General features: G+C 35.3%; 1 protein-coding gene across 1 annotated transcript in view; it reads left to right on the forward strand.

Annotated features, from left to right (window-relative positions):
• The window catches only part of COL19A1 (collagen type XIX alpha 1 chain), a 365,439-nt gene that overhangs the window by 56,868 nt on the left and 286,498 nt on the right, over positions 1–22,073 (forward strand). Inside the window, exons 5-6 of the mRNA XM_077162192.1 lie at positions 17,277–17,400; positions 18,686–18,961. Of these exons, the coding sequence (XP_077018307.1) occupies positions 17,277–17,400; positions 18,686–18,961 (400 nt within the window). The remainder of the gene's footprint in view (positions 1–17,276; positions 17,401–18,685; positions 18,962–22,073) is intronic.

Raw genomic sequence — 22,073 nt, forward strand, 5'->3', positions numbered from 1 at the left:
CAAACTATGGTTCTTTCAGGAATACTGAACAAATACATCAAATTGAACTCTCAGAACAGTGAAATTACCAATTATTTAATATACTGAGAAATAAAATAATTTATGAGCTTCATTGTGGTCTTTATTTTTCTTGACAACAAACCACCACAGTAATGAAGAGTCATCAAGAATAGATGAGATCCACTCCCTGCCCCCATTTCCCCATAAAACAACTATATCATTAAACACTTGCTAGTACTTTAAAAGAGTGAATTTTTAAATACGTTCTCTGCCTTTCCCTGACTTTTTTTATGCTTGCAATGCTTTCACATGGAAGGCAATGCAAAAAGCAAAATTAATTAACTTGAGATAGTTCTTATTGACTTCTCATTAATTGGATCGCCGAAAACACCTTTTATTTGTTCAGTTGAGACCTTCCTGTGCCTGAGAGACCTGATACTCTACCTTCATTAAGTTGGCTTTTGTTTGTAACTATGTCGGGCACTGGTTTCATGTCATTTCAAGATGCTTACTCTAACTCATATGCCAGTATAATGTAGGATTGGTGATAAGAGTTGTCTTTCTTTCCACAATTATTGGAAATAGCCATATTTCTGATCATTATTTTCTTCACCTTTTAAGGAATGACTCATCTTTTTTGTTAAGTTACCATTCTATTAAAATTCTTTTTAAGGTATTAAAATCTCAATATATTACATCTAGCCAGACAAATAAACACAGGGGTACTTTTTATCAGAACACTTCATACCTTTCTTTGCACTATCTTGTTATTAGTATATATACCATTTTCTTAACTTTTACTTCTTTCTGAAAATTCCACTCATTAAAAAAAAAAGATATTTGGTGAAAGCTTTTCATTTTTATAAGAACTGATATCTAAGGAGTAGAGATAAAAAGTCCTGATTGGTTATCACCTTCTTTAGCAAGCATATCTTTCCAGAAACCCAATAGAGGATAAGCCCTATTTTAAAGATATTACTGTGTGGTTTGAGATACTTCCTGATCTGTACTCAAAATATCATTGGGGGAAGGAACTGTAATAACCTACCCCTTGGGATGACTAATTGCCTAGGATATACAAATGTCATAATGAATACTTTGCTTAGAGACCAAAATATAATTTATTTATACTACGGTTGTAACTATCTTAATTATTTACTCATTTATTAAAATTAATATTTTACAGTTATTTCTATTCCTTCATTACTCAGAAAATTAGAGAATTTTTTTTTCTCTTTAACTGTCCTGGGTGATTACTATTGAGTCAAGATGGTAACCAAGAAGAAAACTTTATTCTTAACCCAGAGGATGCAAGCAACTTGATATACTGGAAAAAATCTGACCTTGGAATTAGGAGTCCCAAGTTCAAGACCCATACCGACCTTTGCCTGGCAGAGGAGCATCTGGGCAGTTATTTAACCTCTGTGGCTTTAATTTCTCATTCATGAAGTGAGATGGTTGTTCTAAACTCCTTTTAATGTTCCTTTCAGTTTTAGGAGTATAGAAGTACAAGAATTTATTATGTGTGGTTTCTTATGATTGAAATATTTCCAAGGACTGGAAGATCTGCTGAAGGACAATTTTGGTAAAATATTCTTGGAGCAGCTACTGCATTTTGGTACAGCCTATAGCAATTTTAAAATTATTTTCAAAAATAAGAGTGCTGCTAATGTTTGTTTTTGGAAGCATTTTGTTTTAAACTCATTGATTGACCAGCTTTAGAATGATACAGGGCTTGGTTTTTCTTTCTGGGGCTCTCCTGCTGACTATGATATAACAAAGTCTCATAAGGCCTTAACTTCAAGGTATTATGCAAGCTAACATATATTTAATCTGAATACAAGTGTTTAGCACTTATTAGGACTGATTGTAGACATCATAGTAAATTTTCATTAAAGTAACAAATTTGTATGAATCCTTCCTATATGCCAGGTACTAGACTCAATGCCGGAGTTATAGCGACAAGCCCGGCAGGACCCCTGTTTTCATGGAAATCACATTGTATGGATTGGAGAGAGTCATTATCATATAAATCAATAACATATAAACCAATCAATTTCTTAAAGGTCAGGTAGCTATAAGTCTATGAAAAAAATAAAAATAAGGTAATGTGTTATATAGCGACTTGAGTAAGGACAAATTTAGACCTCTGAAAGGAAATGACATTTGAGCCGAGACCTGAGTGGTGAGGAAAAGCTGTCTAAGTAAAGACCTCTGGGAAAGACTGTCTTGGGCACAGGGAACAGGAGGTACAGAAGCCTAAGACTACAGTGAGCATGGTGTGTTCAAGGAACAAAATTCAGGTCATTGTGGCTGAAGCCTGGTTTGCCAGGCAGACTGGAATAGGAGATGATGTAACAGAGGAAGACCGGAACTAGATCATGCAAAGTCTTGTACGTCCCTATCAGGAATGTGAACCACCGGAAGCTGTTAGAGGGTTACAAGTAAGGGAGGGACGTGGTGTACTTTACATTTTAGAAGCTTTCTCTAGCTGCCGAGTGGAGACTAGACTGTAAAGGAATGAATAAAAAGGGCATCCAATGTGAATGTTGTAGGAAGAATCTGGCAAGAAAGGGTAGCTGCTGGGATTAGGGTGGAGACAGTCGATATGGAGAGAAATGGACAAAGTCATGAATTGGTTTGGAGGTAGAAACAATAAGACTTACTGATGGTTTGGTTGGGGTGAGGGATAATAAAGGTAAGGGAAGAATGGCTTCCAAAAAATTGCTGGAACACCTGGATCAGTGGAGATGTCTTTTATTGAAATGTGCAATCTTTGCAGAGGGATGTGTTTGGGCAGGGAAACCAAAAGTTCAGTTTCAGTCATTTAATTAGAGATGCCTTTAAACATGCTAGTGGAGATGTCCAGGAGGAACTTAAGTATATGAGTCTGGAGCTTAGGAGAGAGATACTAAAGGTTTATTTGGATTGCATCTCCCTTTGACATGGCCTCCTTCTTTTTGAAACTTCCCTCCCAAACTCCCAATGCCTTAAAGTGATGCTTTTGCTGCCCAGAACTCCCGACAGCGGTGCCTGGGCTTGGCCTGGCAAACTCAGGGACATTTCCTGCTCCATATTTATTCCTCCTCTCCATGCCTTCCCCATAAAATCTCCCTTTCTTCATAACAACCTCTGTAGAGCCCTGCTCTATGCTTTCCACGATGAGGCCTAATTATTAGAGAATTTATTAGTATAGTGTGACTAGTTTTGAGACTATTTTAATGTTAAACAGAGACCTTTCGTAAGCACAATCACTTTCCAAAGAGGAAGACAGGGCTGATGGTAGACTATTAAGTGTATTAGTTTGTCAGTGAGAGCTCTTAAAGCTAGGGAGAAATTTGGCATCTCTGAATTCATAATACATATACAAAAGATAGTGGATGGATAATCCTATTTAATACAATGCTTATGCAGAGTGATTAAATCTTCCTCTATATCCTGCCAAGATTTTCCTGATAATCCAGAAAATTTTTATATTTTGTCATTTTATTTGTTATTCATAACAGTTTAAAATAAATTCTGACCAGGAAAGGATTTTTCATTAGTCAGGTAGGAAATAAGACATAGACAATGTAGTAAATATGGAATTTGTAGAAATATAATCCATTCAGAAGTCCTATACAGTGAATCTCTTCAAGGTTAATAAAATGTTGATTTGTATCCAACTGCATGGATAGAAGTATTAGTATTCTGTAATCAAAGATTCTATTTTAAGTATACTGAGAAAATATTCACACGGATGTGTTTTCATTTGAAGTTTCTTCCATCGTCTCTTCATGCTTCAGTGATTTACTAATTATGAAGACTATTTAGGTTGTGAGCTATAGACGTCTGTGACTTATTTTTTTTATCTACATTAATGGTAAAAAATGTTTCATAGTTCTCTTATCAATTTTCAAAGGACTGACCTTGCTACTAACGTATTGAGACATACAGCTTTTTTTTTTAGTCTGCTAATTCTCTGTGATCTCTGGGGAAATTTACAGGGCATTTTAGAGGTTAAGGTAATTTTTTTTCCAAAATGAAATAGTTTTTAAAATTATCATTAACACAGTTCATGCTCACTGCAAGAATTTAGAAAGTAGGCAAAATATAAAGAAGAAAATAAAAATCTCTCTTAATTTTAACACCAAAAGCGAACCATTGTAATGTCTGTTACAAAATGAATTTTTTATTGAGGTCAGAATTTTGCTGGCTCGGTTTTCAGAATTGGCTATTGTAGACTGTCATAACTTGTCATTGTAAAGAGCCCCACATTTGATATTGTGCCACTTCCCCTGAAGTTTTTTAGCATTTCCACTTTACGACTGAATAGAGTGCTGCTGTACACAGAGAATCAGAGAGTAGATGGAAACTACATCTTAGACTTTTGCAATATTGTGGTAAATTGTAAATGCAAAGGAATCTAAAATATGTAAACTATAAGGCTTCAGAGATACTCCAGATTATATCTAGAACTGGCCCCCTTTCTCAGGGGACAGTGTAAAAGAGAACTGCAAGGGGGCAAGGCTCCTCTAGCATTCTTGGAGAATTTGGAGTTATTTTAGTTTGGCTCTCTGTGACTTTTACATAGTCATTTTTTTAAATGTTGATTTTAGATTGGACATTTTGCTATTTTGGTATAACTGTAACCTCATCTGTCCATATTAATATTTAAGAAACTGTCATTGATGGGAAGAAAAGTAGACAATGGGAAATAAAAGATTAATTACATTTAAATTTCACTGACTCTGAGCTCTTCAAATAGGTTAATAGTAATTTATGTGGATGAATGCTTTATTTATAGAACTGAACTATATGCAAGGTAGGTAAAGTGAAGGGAAGGCAGAAAATAATACATTGAGAATTTCTAGCCCAAAATATATATGAATAAGATGGCAAGTAAGGATTGACAATATTTTTCTCAATGGGAGTATCACTAAATAAGCAATGGATAGGATTTCTAATAGGAAATTATGCTCCATTCAAAAATTAAGCTTGGATATCTTTAACACAGCAAGCTGTCATTATATCTCTCTGGTAGCAGACCAGTAATCCAATATGACCTATTTTATAATAGAAACTTTGGAAAAACCCAGAGAAATTATTCTGTGTCACATTAAGTGTTTGTGCTTGTGCAATAGAGAAATAAGAAGCATGGTCTCTAAGGGTAGATACATATATGATAGCATATTATTTTTAAAATACAGACAATTTTCCTTCTTGGTTGCAAAGTCATTCTTGATTTTGAAGTCAGAATATACATTTCTGAAAGGGAAATATACTATGAATATACTTAACATTAATAAAATTATTTTGGTTTATTATTTTTTATTACAGAAGAAATCCATGAAATATAAACATATTTTTAATTTTTGAAATTATTTTAAAATTGCATTGAAAAATTTTAAAATTACTGAAAAATAGTTGTATTTAATTTTTATTTATAAAGCATTCAAGAACGTCTCAAAATTAAGTATATCTTTATCTTTTTTCATATTCTTTCATTAAACAAATGGTTATAGAATGCCTTTTGTTGGAACTGTACTTAGGCATTGCGAGGGATAGAAAGAAAAATTAAATTCTTTCCCTGTCTTCCAAGAACTTATAATCTTGTAAAGAGATGCGACCAGTGCCTACATGGCTATAATCTTAAGTTAAAAGTGAAAAAATGTTGCTTGCATCTTTTTTTTTTTTTTGCTTTGCAACAAACCAGTATAAAACTTAGTAACCTCAAACAACAATAATTCCTTATTTAGCATGATTCTATGAGTCAGAAATTTGGACAGAGTTCAGCTACACGGTTCTTTTGTTTCACTTGGCTGTATTCAGCTTGGGTTGAGTTGAACTTGAAGGACCAAGAAGGCCTTACTGGTGACGTCATGAGAATGACAAAATAAAGGCATCAGAAAATATAGTTCTTAAAGAAAGCGGTGAGAATATAGGCAAACATGGTCAGTCAATATCTTCAGAACTCTGGAAATTAAGCAAAGGCTTGCAACGAACTAAGGAGTGATTATTCAAGAAAAAACACTGGATTTTGCTAAGAACAGCAAGCTTTGTCCTGGTTTCATTCCTCTCTCATAAACACCTCAGTGGATTTGAAAATCAAGAACCCTGCCATCATAGTGAATAACAGAGACTTAGTAGCCATTGAAGAGAAAAAAATGGGTTTGAATCTCCCCAAAAGCCCCATTCCCTAGAGAAATGTCATTATTTGACCCAACTGGCAGTTCCCTGAAATCCCTCATAAGACTTATCTTTGTTTGACCTGACTCAGATTTCACTGAGTCAGAATAGTTTTATTCTTGTAGGCATTTGTTAAAAATCATCAATGACAATTGTTTAACATTGCAGCTGCTCAAGGCATAATTATAACTTGGTCAAAAAAGAAGCTGATTAAAAAGCTTAAAAGGAAAAACTGGGAAAGGAGATATCCAGAGGGACATTGAAAATCTTCAATATGTTTGTGGGAAACTAGAAGCCTACACACATGTAGAGGACCATGTGCAAGCTCAGAAAAGATCTGAAAAAGCCCTGATCTGTCACTTCTGGCTGACTTTGAAGCTCTGAGTAAGCCATGGTGGTGAGGGGGTGGGGTGGGGAAACAGATTTCCAGAGTTTTATCACGTTACACTATTTCAAACTTCCATTTTTCATTTAAAAAAATTTAATGCATGTAACAAAGAAACAAAGCCTAGTCCACACACACACACATAACAGCAGTCAATGTGAACTGTCTTTGAGGAAGCCCAGATACTGAACTTACTTTACAAAAACTTTAAAACATTTTTTTTTTAAATATGTTCAGATAATTGAAGGAAACCATTTCTAAAGATTTAAGTTAAATATAGGGAAGGTGTCCGATGAAATATAGAATATCAACAAATAATAGAAATTATAAAATAAAAAGAAATAGAAATTCTGGAATTAAAAAATAGACAAAAATGAAAACTTTACAAGAGGGGCACAACAGCAGATTTGAGCTTAAAGAAGAATGACATAGTGAGCTTGAAGATAGATCAATTGTGATGATTCAGTCTGAGGAGAAGAGCGAAAAAAGAAGGAAGAAAATGAACTGTGTCAGAGACCTGTGGGACATTAAACTGACACAAGACTATGGGAATCACAGAAGGAAAGGAGAAAGAGAAAGAGGCAAAAAATGAAGAAACAATGGCTGAAAACGTTCCAAATTAAATGAAAAACATTGATCTATACATTTAGGAAGCACAATAAACTCCAAGTGGGATAAACTCAAACAGATTCCAGTCTAGACACATCATAGTCATATTGTCAAAAGACAAAGAGAGAATTTTGATAGCAGTAAGACAGAAGTGATTCATGATGTACAAGAGATTCTCAATAAGAATAACAGCTGGTTTCTCATCAGAAACCGTGCAGGTAGAAAGCAAAAGAATGATATAGTAAAATTCTGAAAGAAAAGGACTGTTAACTAAGAATTCTATATCCATAAAAATTATCCTTGAAAAATTAAGATTTTCCCATACAAATAATAACTGAGAAAATTCATCACTACAAGACCTACCCTACAAGGAATATTAAAAGTAGTCCCTCAGGCTTAAATGAAAGGACACTAGATAGTAATTCAAACCCACATGAATAAATAAAGAGCTTCAGAAATGATAATATGGTAGATTTAATCACACACCCCCAAAAAAGACATGCTCAAAGCCTAATCCCTGGTCCTCCTGATGTGAACTCATCTGTAAATGGAATGCTCAAAGATCTTATTGAAATCAGGGCAAAGTGAAACAGATAGGCTTTAATCTGGTTTCACTGGAGTCCTTATAAGCAAAGAAAATTTGTACACGAAGTAGAAGCCATGGGAAGAGACAGAAAGAGAACGATCACCGGTGAAGTCAGAGATTGGTTGCCAGTTAGCAACTACCAGAAGTCTGCCGTCTTCAGAGGAGGAGAGGCACGCCTTAATTGTATTTGACCTGACTCAGAGTTCACTGAGTGAGGATAGCCTCTTCCTGCCTTTTTGATTTTGGATTTCTGGCCTTCAAAACTGTGACACAATAAATTCTTGCTGTTGAAGCCAACAAGTCTGTGGTATTTGTCATGACAAGGCTGGTAAACTAAGACAGGTAAATACAGGTAAATAAAAAAAGACAGAATAAATATGTTTTGTTTGTAATTAGTTTTTTCTCTTCTCTGATTTCAAAGACAGCTGCACCCCCTGTATCTTTGTGGCTGAGAAGAAGGCAGCGCAGCCACCCAAGTTCGGTGCTGTTTATGTATCTGGGTAATATTTGTTGGTCATGTATTGCAGAAGCAGTTTTCAGAAAACTTGTAACTGATCAAAATTTCAGATAATCGGAGGGTAGATAGTGCTGCAACATCCCACCGTAAGACAGGAAACCTTCCTGATTATCGAGGGCAAAACTGAATGAAGAAGCACAATATTCCCATGAATTACGTGGTCAGGCAGGTTACCAAAGAAGACTTTGCCACATTTTATTAGCTCCCGTGTGTGGATGAAAGCAATCTGAGAGATTTGAATAGAAAAGGTAGTGAAGTTAAAAACTGCAAAGCAAAAATTGAGCTGCTGGGCAGCTAAGATCCACAAAAAGAACTTATTACTGACAGTCCTTGTTGTGGGAATGACTCAGACATTGAGACTATGTACCAGCAGGGTGGTGGGTGTGGCAAAATATTTTTGGAGAAGTCACAGTAAAGCTGTATCTATTCATTGCTGAAAGCCAACAATGAAAACATCTTTACAGTGATGTTCTAGGTTTTTCAATCAATGTGTTAAAAGTTTAGTGTTACATAGCTCGAGGCCACAAATTTTTTTCAATAGACTTATTGTTATCTTAAAAAATAATTGTAGCCAGAAATCAATGTTGTGTTTGCAGAAGATTAATAAAAATCTCTGAATCAGACATGTTATGGGGTACATTAAATGTTCTTAAACAAACCTCTTCTCTTGCCCGGTTACAGAAGTAGTGGAGCAAACAAAATAGTAGAACCACAAATACAATGTTTTGTGAGTTTTGTAACAATAATTTTTTTCAGTGTTTAATCTTAAGGTATATCGAGTGATGGCTAGCTTTCTAATATGCTTAATTATGATCTTAATAAATAATTAAACATCGCTTTCAGGCCCAAGTCAATATCTGAGCCCACTGAGACTAAATAATTTACCTCTTTATTAAGCCAATATGTATAACTTGATGGGCAGATGTCTTCTCTACACCTATACTCCCCCCCCTCTTTTTTTTTTTTTTTTTACCCCAGGGCCTTTTATTGAATTACATACTCCCCTTGTCATAGAGATCATAATCTTGACTACAAGTATTTTGATTCACACATACCCAGAGTGCGCATTTGTATGTTAAAAGGATAGGAAAGAGAATAATTTATGGTATAAATCTTAGCATTAGTCTTAATTTTTCTTTATCTAGTTTACTTCATGAGGAAATCAACTTTTTGCCCCCATTTGAACCACGTTGTCTCTGAAAATTTAATTATATCAAGAAAGGACAATGTATGCTGTCTCATCTCATTATGCTCACTTTGACAATATGTATGCTTTATATGCACATGTAACCCAAATGTCGAACATTATATATTGGTTTATATGGGAAGAATAGTTTGAAGATCTGGAAAAAGAATTCTATCATGTTGAAGTCCTTAAATATATGTCATGTTCTTTTATCAGTGTTTCATTTATAGGTATTTACTATGTACTTTGAGATAACTTTAATTTCAAACTCATTTAGATATATAACAAAAAAGGTTGTTTTCAAACGAAACTGGGGAGTATAAAATGCAATTTAGATATTTAAAAAAATGCAACTGCAGAAAGAAGAAAGAAAGAAAGGGCAGCAATTATAAATCTGCGTTTATGTGCATGTAATGTATAAAGGTATAATTTGTACGGCAATAATAACACAAAGAAATGGGAAGGAATCAGAGCTATATAAGAGTAACATGTTTTTTAATATTACTGAGATTTAGTCGGTAATAATCTCAATTAGATTGTTATAAACTGAAGACATTAATAGTAATATCCAGGATAACAAATAAGAAGCTGGGGATGGGGGCTGGAGTGTCAGTGAGCATGAGGCTGAGAAATAGGAAATTGGTTGAAAGTTTAAGTGTGGGTTAGCTCTACACAGGCTGCCTCCTCCATCCTCATCCAGCTAGACAGGTGATAAACATTTTAATATCCAGAGAAATTGAGCCAAGAAGCCTTCAGACTGGGGGTAAACAAGATAGCAAGGGAAAGAGTGAGGAGTGAGGTATGGTGTCAAAAGCAGGGAATACAGTAGAATTCTATAATGAATGCTGGGATTCCCATACATGCACCTGCTTCCAGAATGCCTGTGCCCAGATGTATTCCCTTCATCAAGGGAGAGATGGAAGAATTCTTCTTTGTAATGACTGGATAACCCAAGAGAAATGATCTCCCATATTAACATTTGAGGGTCTGTCGATGAAGATCACTTCCTAGTCATGTTAAATAGCGAAGCCTGCTCATCTACATACTGTGTCAGCGTACGTAAGGTTTGTGATCAAAATCCTAGTGCTTCATTCTTGAAGAAAGAAATTGAGTAAAAATCAGCAGAATTTGAGTAAAGCTTCCAATAGGGCAGAGGCCACACTACCAAACAGGAAAAATGAAACTGGATGAAAAAAATATATTCTGGGATGTAGAGGAAAATTTTTAAAACTTGCCTAAATAGAAGGTTGAAGACATTAAAAATACTATCTGTAGGATATTTTGAAAAAGAGAACAAGAAAGAATCTTGAGAACAGAAAAGTAACAAAAATTGTTGTTCAGTAGAAATATTAGAGGATTAAATCAGGGAACTATCTCAGAAAGTAGAACAAAATTACACAGAGATGGAAAAATAGTAAAGAAAAGTTAAGAAAACTAGAAATCGAATACAAGATGTCAAAGAATTGTCTGAAAAAAAGAGTTCCTGAAAGGGAGTATATGTGAAAATGCCATGGAAAAAATTATCAGAATAATTACAATTTTTTTTCTCTAATGCACAGTCCGTATTGAAAGACACTCTAATGCTCAAAACAGTGAATGAAAAAATAACCCCTGGGATAATAACATTGTGAAATTCTTAAACACTTAAGCTTTAAGGTGGAGAATGGGTAAAGATCATATACAAAGGGAGAGGAGTCATGTAGGATTAGATTAACCCTTCATTGAATTAGACACGAAAAGAAAAGTTTTTATAATTATAAATAAGAAATCATAAACTATAATTTTATAACAGCCTAATTGTCAATTAAATGTTAAGAGTGAGTAACAACAGTTGCAAACACTTTTTCTGCCTATGAACCATTTCTTAGAAAGCAACTAGAGGATGCGCATTTAAAAGATAAAGAAATAAAGCCCATAAAAAGACAAAAGATTCAGGGGCAGGGATCCACCAACGGCAACTGGAGAAGGGATGTCCCAGGATAACAACTGAGTTTCAGGCCAAGAGAGTCAACAATCCGCTCCGAGGTGTTGGATGGAGGCCTGTAAGAAGGTTTCTAGGGAACAATGACATAGATTTTTATTGTGTTAAAGGAAAATTACCATCACTTGAGAATTCTAATGAGCTAAACTTTGTCAAAAGTAAACACAAATACTTATTTAGATATACAAAGCTAAGCCAAATTTATCACCCACAGACCCTTGCTGAAAAAAGTGCTATATAATGTATCTTGGCAAGAAAAAAAAATGAACTCAGAAGGCAGGAGTCGCAAGAGACAAAAATTAAGCAAACTGATAATATATGTTGATAATGTAGCTAAACATTGACTCTTTTTTTTGGTTACTAAATGTTAAAACTAAAAGTCTAGAAAACAGTAGTGAAGGAATTGATGTCGTATTGATCAGTGAGTGTTACTGTCCTTGTATTGTTTGTATGGAGACACTGAATAACATTAAACACTTTGGAAAAATTCACAGTGAAATAATTACATTACAATCATAGGAATAACCAGTAAAAGAATGGAAATATAATTTATAGCCTCTGAGACTGCAGAGGATATAAAAAGAAGTGATTTTAAAAGTATTTGATTTCATTGGAAGCCAGAAATGAAGAAAAAATGAGGCAGAGTGAAATAAGAGTAAACAGAAATGACAAAAATAAAACTGTAGAAATGAATAAAAATGCATCACCAAGCACAATACATCTAAGTGTATGAAATCATCTATTAAAAAGTAGAAATGATAAGAATAGACTGCAAAATCAAAATACAGTATTTTTATGCTTATCAGAGGAAGGTTGACAAATAAATGAAAGAAAGGAATGCTCCGCATTTGTTCAACAAATGGTGCCAATACAGTTGACTACTTATTTGAAAACAAAAAGATATATCTCCACTTCAAAAGAATTCACAGATTTGTAGAGGAATTGGAGAGAAATGGCTGTGACCATGATGTCCATGCTTATTGATTGTACTAATCTGTCTCAGGATTTCTTGTTATATGATATGATACGTTACCTTATTGTTCCAGGTATTTGAGTCAGGGATTTTTGCTATTTGCAACCAAAATAGCCGAAATGATTTACACATAAATCTTAGAACAGTGGTTTCTATAGGGGAGAGAGAGAAGGTAGCATGATCTGGATAAGAGGAGATTACACTTTTTTTCCTGAAATAAAATAAATTTAAGTAAATATGACAGAGTATCAATATTTAGTAAGTCCAGGTGAATATGTGCATGGGTGTTCATTTTGAATGCAATTTTGTGCTTATTTGAAATATTTATTTTTATTAAAAGGAAGATATTTATATGAGTCCCTGTAGCAGTTAGAATCCAGATAAGGTTATTGAGCATATGTTAGATAAATTTCAGTTGAGTCAGTCAGAACTATTATGTCTCCCCTCCTTCTACAGGAATATGGGACATTTCAAATAGCAGAAACGGAGTTACCTAGGGTTGCGAATTACAATGAAAGATGCAGTAGAAGGTAGAGATGGGGTAATCTGGCAGGGCTAGGGAGGGCAGCAGGGCAGCAACAACCCAGGACCCAAGTAAGATTGTTATTGAAATGCCTTTTCGTGGAATCCAGGGCAGAGCATGGCCAAAGAAGCTAAAGCAGGTGACAGGCTGTTGAACTTGGTCAGTGGGAAGGGACTGTGAAACCAGTGCTCACAAGACAGTGGAGGATCCAGTTCACCAGGAGGGAGTGTAGGAGTAGACTTGGCCAAAGTAACTTCAGAATTGGGAATGTATAAAGCATTTCTGAGGAATTATGAGAGAGGGGAGATAAAAGTCATTGAAGTGGAGAAGTGTCATCAGTTGGATATAAATTTACCAAAGATGATGTGGCAATGAGTGGGGAGGTACTGAAGTCACATTAGGGAATCTTTGGATAGTGTCCAAAGATTGATAAACAACAGAGATGTAGGGTGGTGGGGCAGACAATAAGGCTGGGTATCAGCTACACTGTGAATTTTAAGAGGGAGATTTTAACAGTGACCCTGAAGCAGAAGTCCCGGAGAAGATGTCTGCTGTCTTTCTTCAAACTATAAGTCACTGGAGCGGGAAGACAAGCAATCCATATTCAAAGATGCCCCACGTTTGGCTCGGAGGTAATGAAGAAGGCTGGTGAATTGTTCATAGTACAGCAGGACTCTCACAAGGCTAAGTGGAACAATCAGAGAAGGAGTTTGCTGGAAGGATGCCAGGAGAGTATCAATTGGTTTAGGGAAGGTAAGAGTGGGTTAAGGTTTTTATATAGAAAGGTCACTACAGTTAACGGGGAAGCCGGATGTTGGAAGCAAGGTGGAGCCACAAGTTATTGTTGGGAGTAGGCGGCCAGGAGGAGACTGATGTGCGGATTGAAGTTGTTGTTTTTTTTTTTAACATTTTTTTGGGGGGCGACATATAACAAAAAAGAAATAAATTTCCAAGTACATTTCCAAGTACTATTTTAACAAGTAATTATAGAACAGATTTTAAATGTCCGTATGGGTTACAGCTCCACAATTTTTTAGTTTTTTTCTACTGCTCCAAGACACTGGAGACCAACAGAAGTATCAGACATCAGCAGTCGTACTCATTTGTTAAATCCTACATTCTCTGTGATACTCCTCTTGCTCTTTAAATAACATATATACATAAAAGCAATAAATTTCAAAGTACATCACAGTAATTAATTGTAGAACAGATTTCAGAGTTTAGTATGGGTTACAATTCCACAATTTTAGGTTATTTCTAGCTGCTCTTAAGGTACTGGAGCTAAAAGAAATATCAGGATATGATTCAGCACTCATACTCATTTGTTAAACCAGAACTTCTCTGTATAACTCCATCGTCATCTTTGGTCTTTTTCCCACTCTTTAGGGGTATTTGGGCTATGCACATTCTGACTTTTTAATGTTGGAAGGGGCTGTCAATATTATGGAAAGGGAGATAGAACTAGTTAATGTTCTGAAAAGAGCGACCCCTCTGCATTTCAGGACTTATCTGGTCCAAGGACCCATCTGGAGGGTATAGGTTTTGAAGAGTTACTCTAGTGCATGGAAGCTTTGTGGAATCTTATATAATGCCCTAAGTGTTCTTTAGGATTGGCAGGAATGGTTTTGGTTGGGGGTTGGCAAGTTATAATAGGTAGCAATGTCTAACTGAAGTTTGTATGAGAGTGATATCCAGAGTAGCCTCTCAATTCTATTTGAACTCTCTCAGCCACTGACACCTTGTTTGTTGCACTCCTTTTGGTCAGGATGGCATTGTTGATCCCACAGTGCCAGGGCCAGGCTCATCCCTGGGAGACATGTCGCACACTGCCAGGGAGACTTTCACCCCTGGATGTCATGTCCCACTAGGGAGGAGGGCAATGGTTTCACTTGCAGAGTTGGGCTTAGAGAGAGAAAGGCCACATCTGAGCAACAAAAGAGGTCCTCTGAAAGTGACTCTTAGGCATATCTATAGATACCCTAAGCTTCTCTGCTCTGTACATTAGCTTCAGAAGAGCAAGCCTCAAGATCAAGGGCTTGGCCTATTGATTTTGGTGTCCCTAATGTTTAACATAATATCAGAGGTTTCCTCGGTGGTAAAGTTTAATGGTTCCATAATTTTCCTCCCATCCCTCAAGGGGACTTTGCAATACTTTTTGATTATCTGCTTAATATACTATGGGATATATCTAGGCATTACATTAAGCTAAACAAGATTAAAGGCCCTCATTCTTATTCTGGGTTCCCTGTGTTTGGGTTGTTTATATGATCTGTCCAGACAAGTTGAGTTAGATTACGTGCTACAGAAAACCTAGATTCTGTACATAATAAAACTTTCTTCCTTTGGTCTCAAAAAGTAGGTGAAGCTCTAAAATAGAGACAACGTCTTCCTCACCCCTGTATTCTGAATTGCCTTAATCCCAACCCAACTGGCTTCATTCTTATCTGTAAATACCAGATTATACATATATAAAGCAGCCCCTCAAAATCCAGAAATAACAGTTACCACTCTGGACTAAATGTGACTGCTATAAGAACTTGCAATCTAGGCCCTAGTTTTCTTATAAGTATTTTCTAAATGAAATCATACAATATTTAGAAACAAAATTGTTCTTTTGTTTCTGGCCTATTTTTCCTCACCAAATGTCCCACAGCTTCATTCACATTGTTGCATGCCTCACAACTTCCTTCCTTTTTGTAGTAGCACCATGTTCGGTCATATGTTTACACCATCGTTTGCCAGTCTACGTCTCAGTCAGTGCATCTTTCAGCCACCTCTATGAAGTTCCTTTTAAAAGTAGTTTTGAAGCAACTAAGTAGTTCAGAATTTCCATGCAGAAGTTTATTTTTTGGTATCACCATTCACCTGCACATGTGCCCACTGTTCGGGTTTCAGCCAGTCCCAAATGGGAGGTGGCAAAGAGAAATAAATAGCAGGCATCAAAAATTTGGTGACTTGTTTTATGAACAAAATTTCTTTAGTCAGTACAGTAATTGCCATTAGTAAAATTTATTTAAATGCTAGTGACTTTCCAGAGAAAATTCCATTTTAGAAGCTTTGTTTTATTTGTTGAAATTGACTAAAACAAAGGATTTGTTCTTCACTTGCTTATTTAAGAGGGAATATAAAAGTGTACAAGCCTCAAATTTTAACATATCTTCAGGGAAGAAGGTAAAGCTAGAGTGTGTGTGTGTGTGTGTGTGTTTGTGTATTCTGTTTAACAAAGTAAGTAAATAAGAACTTTATGTTAAACAAGAACAGCTTTTTCATTTTTTTTTTCCTGATTGTACTACCACATGTGACTTTGTCTCTAACACAAAGAGGAAAAACACAATTTCAGAATTCTCTGTGACAGTTTGGTTGTCAGCTTTAGTAGGTGAGTATAATATTTGAAGTTAGTAGTTATCATTGCAATGTGTGATATTTTATTTATATACAACAACTTCTGGCTATGTTTGTCTTTTAGAGTGTTTTTATTTACTGTTCCTTATGGTTTTTAAAAGAAAAGCAAGATTCCTGCCTTGTAGAGTTTTCACATACAGTGTTGATAAATTTTAAAGTCAGCTTGAGGCAATATATTTCTCCTTGTTTTCCAGTGAAAGCTTAAATTCAGACATGTTCGTTGTAATTTTTATTTTATTTGTTTGAGTCTCTTCACGGGTCCAGTGAGAATGATGCTGTGAGATCAGACTGAGGCAGACGGTTTGGACCGTCTTTTGGCTCTTTCTGTTACCTAGAGATTATTTATTTGATTTTCAGTAGGAATGAAAATTAAGCTAAAAAAAAAATCCTCCTTGTTATATTTGGTACCCATCAAATTGATACTAGGAAATCAGTATAGGAATTCAATTGCAAGAGTTTAATATGATAAAACTTCTTCGAAAAATATACATTTGCTTGTTATCAGCGTTCTTTGAAATTCTCTAGACTTTGTTCTACCAATAAAACCGAGGAGCGCTATTTATTTCTCTTGTAAACGTCTGCCATTTCCCAGGTCGCAGTAAATTCTGAGATTCTTCCTGTTGGAGCACCTGTTGAGTAAGGAGACGTTAGTACTAGTACTATATCGCACCCACTCATTTCACAAACCCCCATGCCTTAATAACACAATACCAGGAGATTACAGAAAAGGGGGAGAGAGAGCGCAAGAATAAACATTACGTAAGTTATTTAGGCATGGCTGCTTCCATATCTCCATTCATTAAAATACTACAAAATACGTACTGAATTTTAAATCGTTGAGAAAAATAGTCACTGAGATATCGCGTTGCATAGAACTGCATAGCTAGATGTTCTCTCCTTGCCGTCTTTCATTTCCCCACAAAGACTCTTGATTTTCTTTCCTTAGCGAGATGTTTCCCAGAGGTCTTCCTGAGGAGTATTCCATGTCAGCCACATTTCGTGTGAGAAGAAACACCAAAAAGGAACGGTGGTTTCTGTGGCAGGTTTTAAACCAGCAGAATATGCCGCAGGTAAGTGAACCCTGCGAGTTGTCCTTTTGTTTTTTAGTGTGTTTGTTTGTTTGTTTTTATGTAATTAGGCCAGGTGAGTCTCTGAACTGTATGCACATTTTTGGGAGCAGATCTACTATCAGAATATTCTGTCTTTTACGGGAATCATTAAGAAGCAAATGCAAGTATCCTCGTGGTTGGGATGGTCTGGCTGAGATCTGTGTAATGAGAGTCCAGTGGGTGAGACAAGATTGGTCTGTTTCACCTCTAGGTTACTGCTGTTCTTTCACAGGCTTCACTAAGCAACCTCACCTCGATAACAGTTTCTTTCCCTCCTATCATCTTTAATAATATGTTGTTTTAAAGTTGCTTGTTGTTTCATTTGACAATCCTTGTTGAATGAAGTTAGATGTGAAAATTTGTCAATAAACATTTATTGAACATATGCTATTTGATAAGCTGTATTTATAGTGATAAGGAAAAGAGATTTTAAAAAAAACAAAATTAGTTTGGGGATAAAAGTCTAAGGAGATGACATTTAGGAGAACAACACAATACAGTGTCATTATTATACGTTTGGCAGGGGGCATGGTAAGCTGGGAGTTGGGGAAGGCTATGGGACCGTAGAAAGGATAGCTCCCCAAAACTAAGAATGGGGAACACAGGATTCTAGGAAGGCTTGTGAAGGAGGTGGCATCCGTGATGAAAGGAATTGCCATGAGCATTCCAGGGAAAGGGAGAATTGACCTCGGAATTGCTTATGGGCCCTATACGTCTGTGCTTACCTCTCTACAAACTCAATTGAAATGTTTTTTATTTCCGTTGTTCTTTTAATCTGATAATACAATCACCAATTTTATGTCAGGAAGAGTGCTTGTACTGAAAGAATATCTTCCATAAGAAATTAATTTCTCTGCACCATGCGGGTTATCAAAGGTTAAAGTAGTTGATCATAGTTTCCATTCCAAGTGCAATTACCATTTTTTATTCTTAAATTAGTAACCTTGAATTCTTGAATTGCTCAAAATGAATATATACATCTGATGTATATATTTATGTATATATGCTTTGATATTCTCTGAAGAAATGAGCATATCATATTCACCAGAACACCCATAATCTAGATGGGTATTTTTGTAGCTGGGTATTTGCTTTTCCTTTTCTATTAACAAACTAGGTGAGCACAGGTCAAATATATTACTAAGAACCTCATTTATACTAGCAGGCACCTTGAGCTTTTATTTCCATGCTTTGATAATTTTGAGCATTGCTTTTAAAACATTTAAGAATAATTTGCATTTTTCAGGTTTCTATAATAGTTGATGGTGAAAAGAAGGTGGTAGAATTTATGCTCCGTGCTGCTGAGGGAGAGGTGTTGAAATACATCTTTAAAAACCGAGAACTGCGCCCTTTGTTTGATCGTCAGTGGCATAAACTTGGCATCAGTATACAGTCTCACATCATTTCACTCTATATGGATTGTAATTTAATTGAGAGACGACAAACTGGTGAAAAGGACGCTATTGACTTTCACGGAAGGACCGTTATCACTGCACGAGCTTTGGATGGCAAGCCTGTGGACGTGAGTTGTGATGTGATGGTGAAAGAAAATGAGTAACATTTCTAAAGTTGAGACAAAGATATTATTAAAAATATCTTCCTTTAATCACCATGTAATACAGTCCCCCAGCACTGTTTAATTTGTCATTTGATGCATACAGGATAGCTATGTATTCCCAACTGTATTTTTACGTGTTATTGATTTTCACATGTTATTATCTTCCAACTGTAGTTTCACTTATTTTTCTCCAGCCTGTGGGTTCAAATTGAACTTTAAAAATACGATTATTAAAATTTAAATTTATTTAAAATTTGAAAATATGATGCAAAAAGTAAGTTTGTTCTACGCTCATATGTATTAAATAGAAAGCATTGGGAAAAGATTAATTTTAAAGTAAATGACTCCAGATTACCTGGTGTTTTCATTCAAGAACAATAGGCTATTTATTCATCTTCAGAATAGCAATTGCTTTGCATTATAGACTATTTTTCATAAGCTTATAATGGTTTTTCAGGGTTCTGTTGAAACCTAGCTATTAAATGTATCAGTAGGTCATCTGGATGAGAAAAGTTGGTCAAAATAGCTACTAAATGTATCCATAAGTCATTTGGAGGAGAAAAATTGACTAGTAAAACCCACTTAGTTGACAAGGTCTTTAAAATTTTTATATGATCCTAAGTTATATAGATTTATTATTGATTTCCTTAGAGAAAAAGGTCTATAATTTTAAAATGATATTTAAAAATATCAGAACACACCTGATAGTCTTCAACCTCAAGTTCTAGAATCAATCTTTCCTTTGATGGGAAGGTAATGAGGTAAAGAGCATAGAATAGTCAACCTGCAGAGGGTGAGCCTCACACCTGGCTCCCGCTCTTACAATAACTGATTTCCTCTTGCTCTCCCTGTCCCACTTTTGAACTCGTGTCAGTATATTTGTTGATTTGATTCGATTTTCTGATTGCAAATTTTATTGTGGGTAGAATGATGAAAAAACTCACAAAAAATAATTTGAATGCAGATCCCCAAAAGAAATGTTTCTGATGTTAAAACAAATCACTTAGCAGTTCAATTTTATTTCAAAAGTACAATGTTGTGTAAATACATATTTTCCAGCTTATTACTTTTTTAAGGTCCCTATTGGGGGAAACATAAAGTATTTTATTTATGCACATATATATATATTAAACAAAATGTTATTTTAAATTTGTTTTCTTTTATAGACAATGAGAAAATTTATGAGAATATCCTAAGTAGGCCTTGGTGATGAGGAGCAAAATAGGCCAGGTAGAAGTAGCCAATTCTGGACTCAGGACATCAGGTCACCATAGAACACGAAATGGCTTGGAAGTCAGATAAATGTCATTTTTAAGCTAGCTCTGCTGCTTGACTTGTGATCTTGGCAAGAGAGTTAATTTATCTGAGACTCAATATCCTCAAAATAGAGTTGATAGAGTTACTAGTGATAATTGCTTAGAGTATATGCCATAATGCCTAATATGTGGTTGGTTTTAGAGCCAGACACTGGTATACAAGGGTGAATAAAACCCTGCTCCTGCTTGCACAGATCTTGTAGTCTAATAGAAGGATTAAGGTCTATGTCACTAAATGGTGGTTACTACTAGTACTAACACTAAGAACTACAAAAACTACAACCGTAGTAGACAGACCAGACGGAGCAGGGCATTGGTTTCAGAAAATTTCCTCCAAAGCCAAAAGGAAGAATTGGGGGTTAGCAGGTGGAACACTGGACATGTGACAGTAGATGCAGTGTAGGCAGATAAGAAGTAGCTTCAGGGAATTCTATCAAGAGTAGTTGGGACCCTACCATAGGGTTAGGATTTGGAACTGGAATCTGGTCCTTTATGGGACTGATGAGGGCAAGGTGGACTGGATTCCAGAGGAACTGGTAAAATCAATGAATATGCTGACATGCATTCAAAAGTGGGACAAGGAGAGCAAGAGGAAATCAGTTATTGCAAGAGCGGGAGCCAGGCATGAGGTTTACCCTCTGCAAGTTGAATGTTCCATGTTCTTTGCCTCATTACCTTCCCACCCAGGGAAGAATTGATTCTAGAACTTGAGGTTGAAGACTATCAGGTGTGTCCTTATATAAAGGACCTAATATTAAAATTGTAGTATTAAAATGATTTCATAATTTAATGTAGAACCCTGATTTATTTAAGGATAACAATAAAGAAATACTAAAATAATGCGCGGCATTTTTAAGGAGATAGTCACTGTTAAAATTTAAGGAAACAAGCAAAATATATATTTTATTTTTGAAAATTCATTGGTCCTACTAAAATTTTAGGGGGATTAATTTTTTTATCTCCATATAAGTAACGTGAGATAGAAGATTTGTAGTATGAAAATGTTCTACAGTATGAATGTATGCTATTAAAAAACAATATTCTGATGATTGAGTTTTATTTTACATATATTATCCATGTGCTTTTGTGAGAAATAGCTGATAAAATTAATATAAAGGATTTTTTTTAAACAAAAAATCTTCAGTGTGTCAAGGCTCATTACAAACTTAGTCCTAAACCTTCTTCTTGGGTACTGTATCAATGAACATTTCTAAACTAAATGAAAAAGGAAAGAATGCCAATTGTAGTTTCAATGTCATGGGTGCTTATCATCTGAAATTGGTGATCTATCTTCAGTTAAGTAAAACGATACATATGCACGGCTAGTGCAGTGGACAATACATAGCAGTATCACATTTCAATATTTATTGGCTATTAGATAATGAGGATGATTGATGAAAGAATTTATTAAGCAGAATATTATTGGATTGGAACCTCCATTCTTAATATATAATTGATATGTTACTGCCTGATATTTCATTAGATTATGTAAGATAGTATATTTAAATTTTATAAATAAAAGCTAACCTTGCAGAAAGTTACAGAAAAGAAATAAAGTTTCATCTAGTCTCATATTTTACATCAGCCGCAAATCTTAGGCTGCTTAGGAATGCACTAGATTTCTGAAATTCTGAATGCTTTCTGTGAGCTGAATTTGTTTTGTTCAACTTTGCATAGAGAACTTATAGCCTTTTCTCTTCTCTTCCTCTTTTTTGACTTTGGGGTAGGGATTCAGAAGTAACTACAGATCTGTTTTCTAT

This window comes from Tamandua tetradactyla, chromosome 5 (assembly GCF_023851605.1).
Source record: "Tamandua tetradactyla isolate mTamTet1 chromosome 5, mTamTet1.pri, whole genome shotgun sequence".
Lineage (NCBI taxonomy): Eukaryota > Metazoa > Chordata > Mammalia > Pilosa > Myrmecophagidae > Tamandua > Tamandua tetradactyla.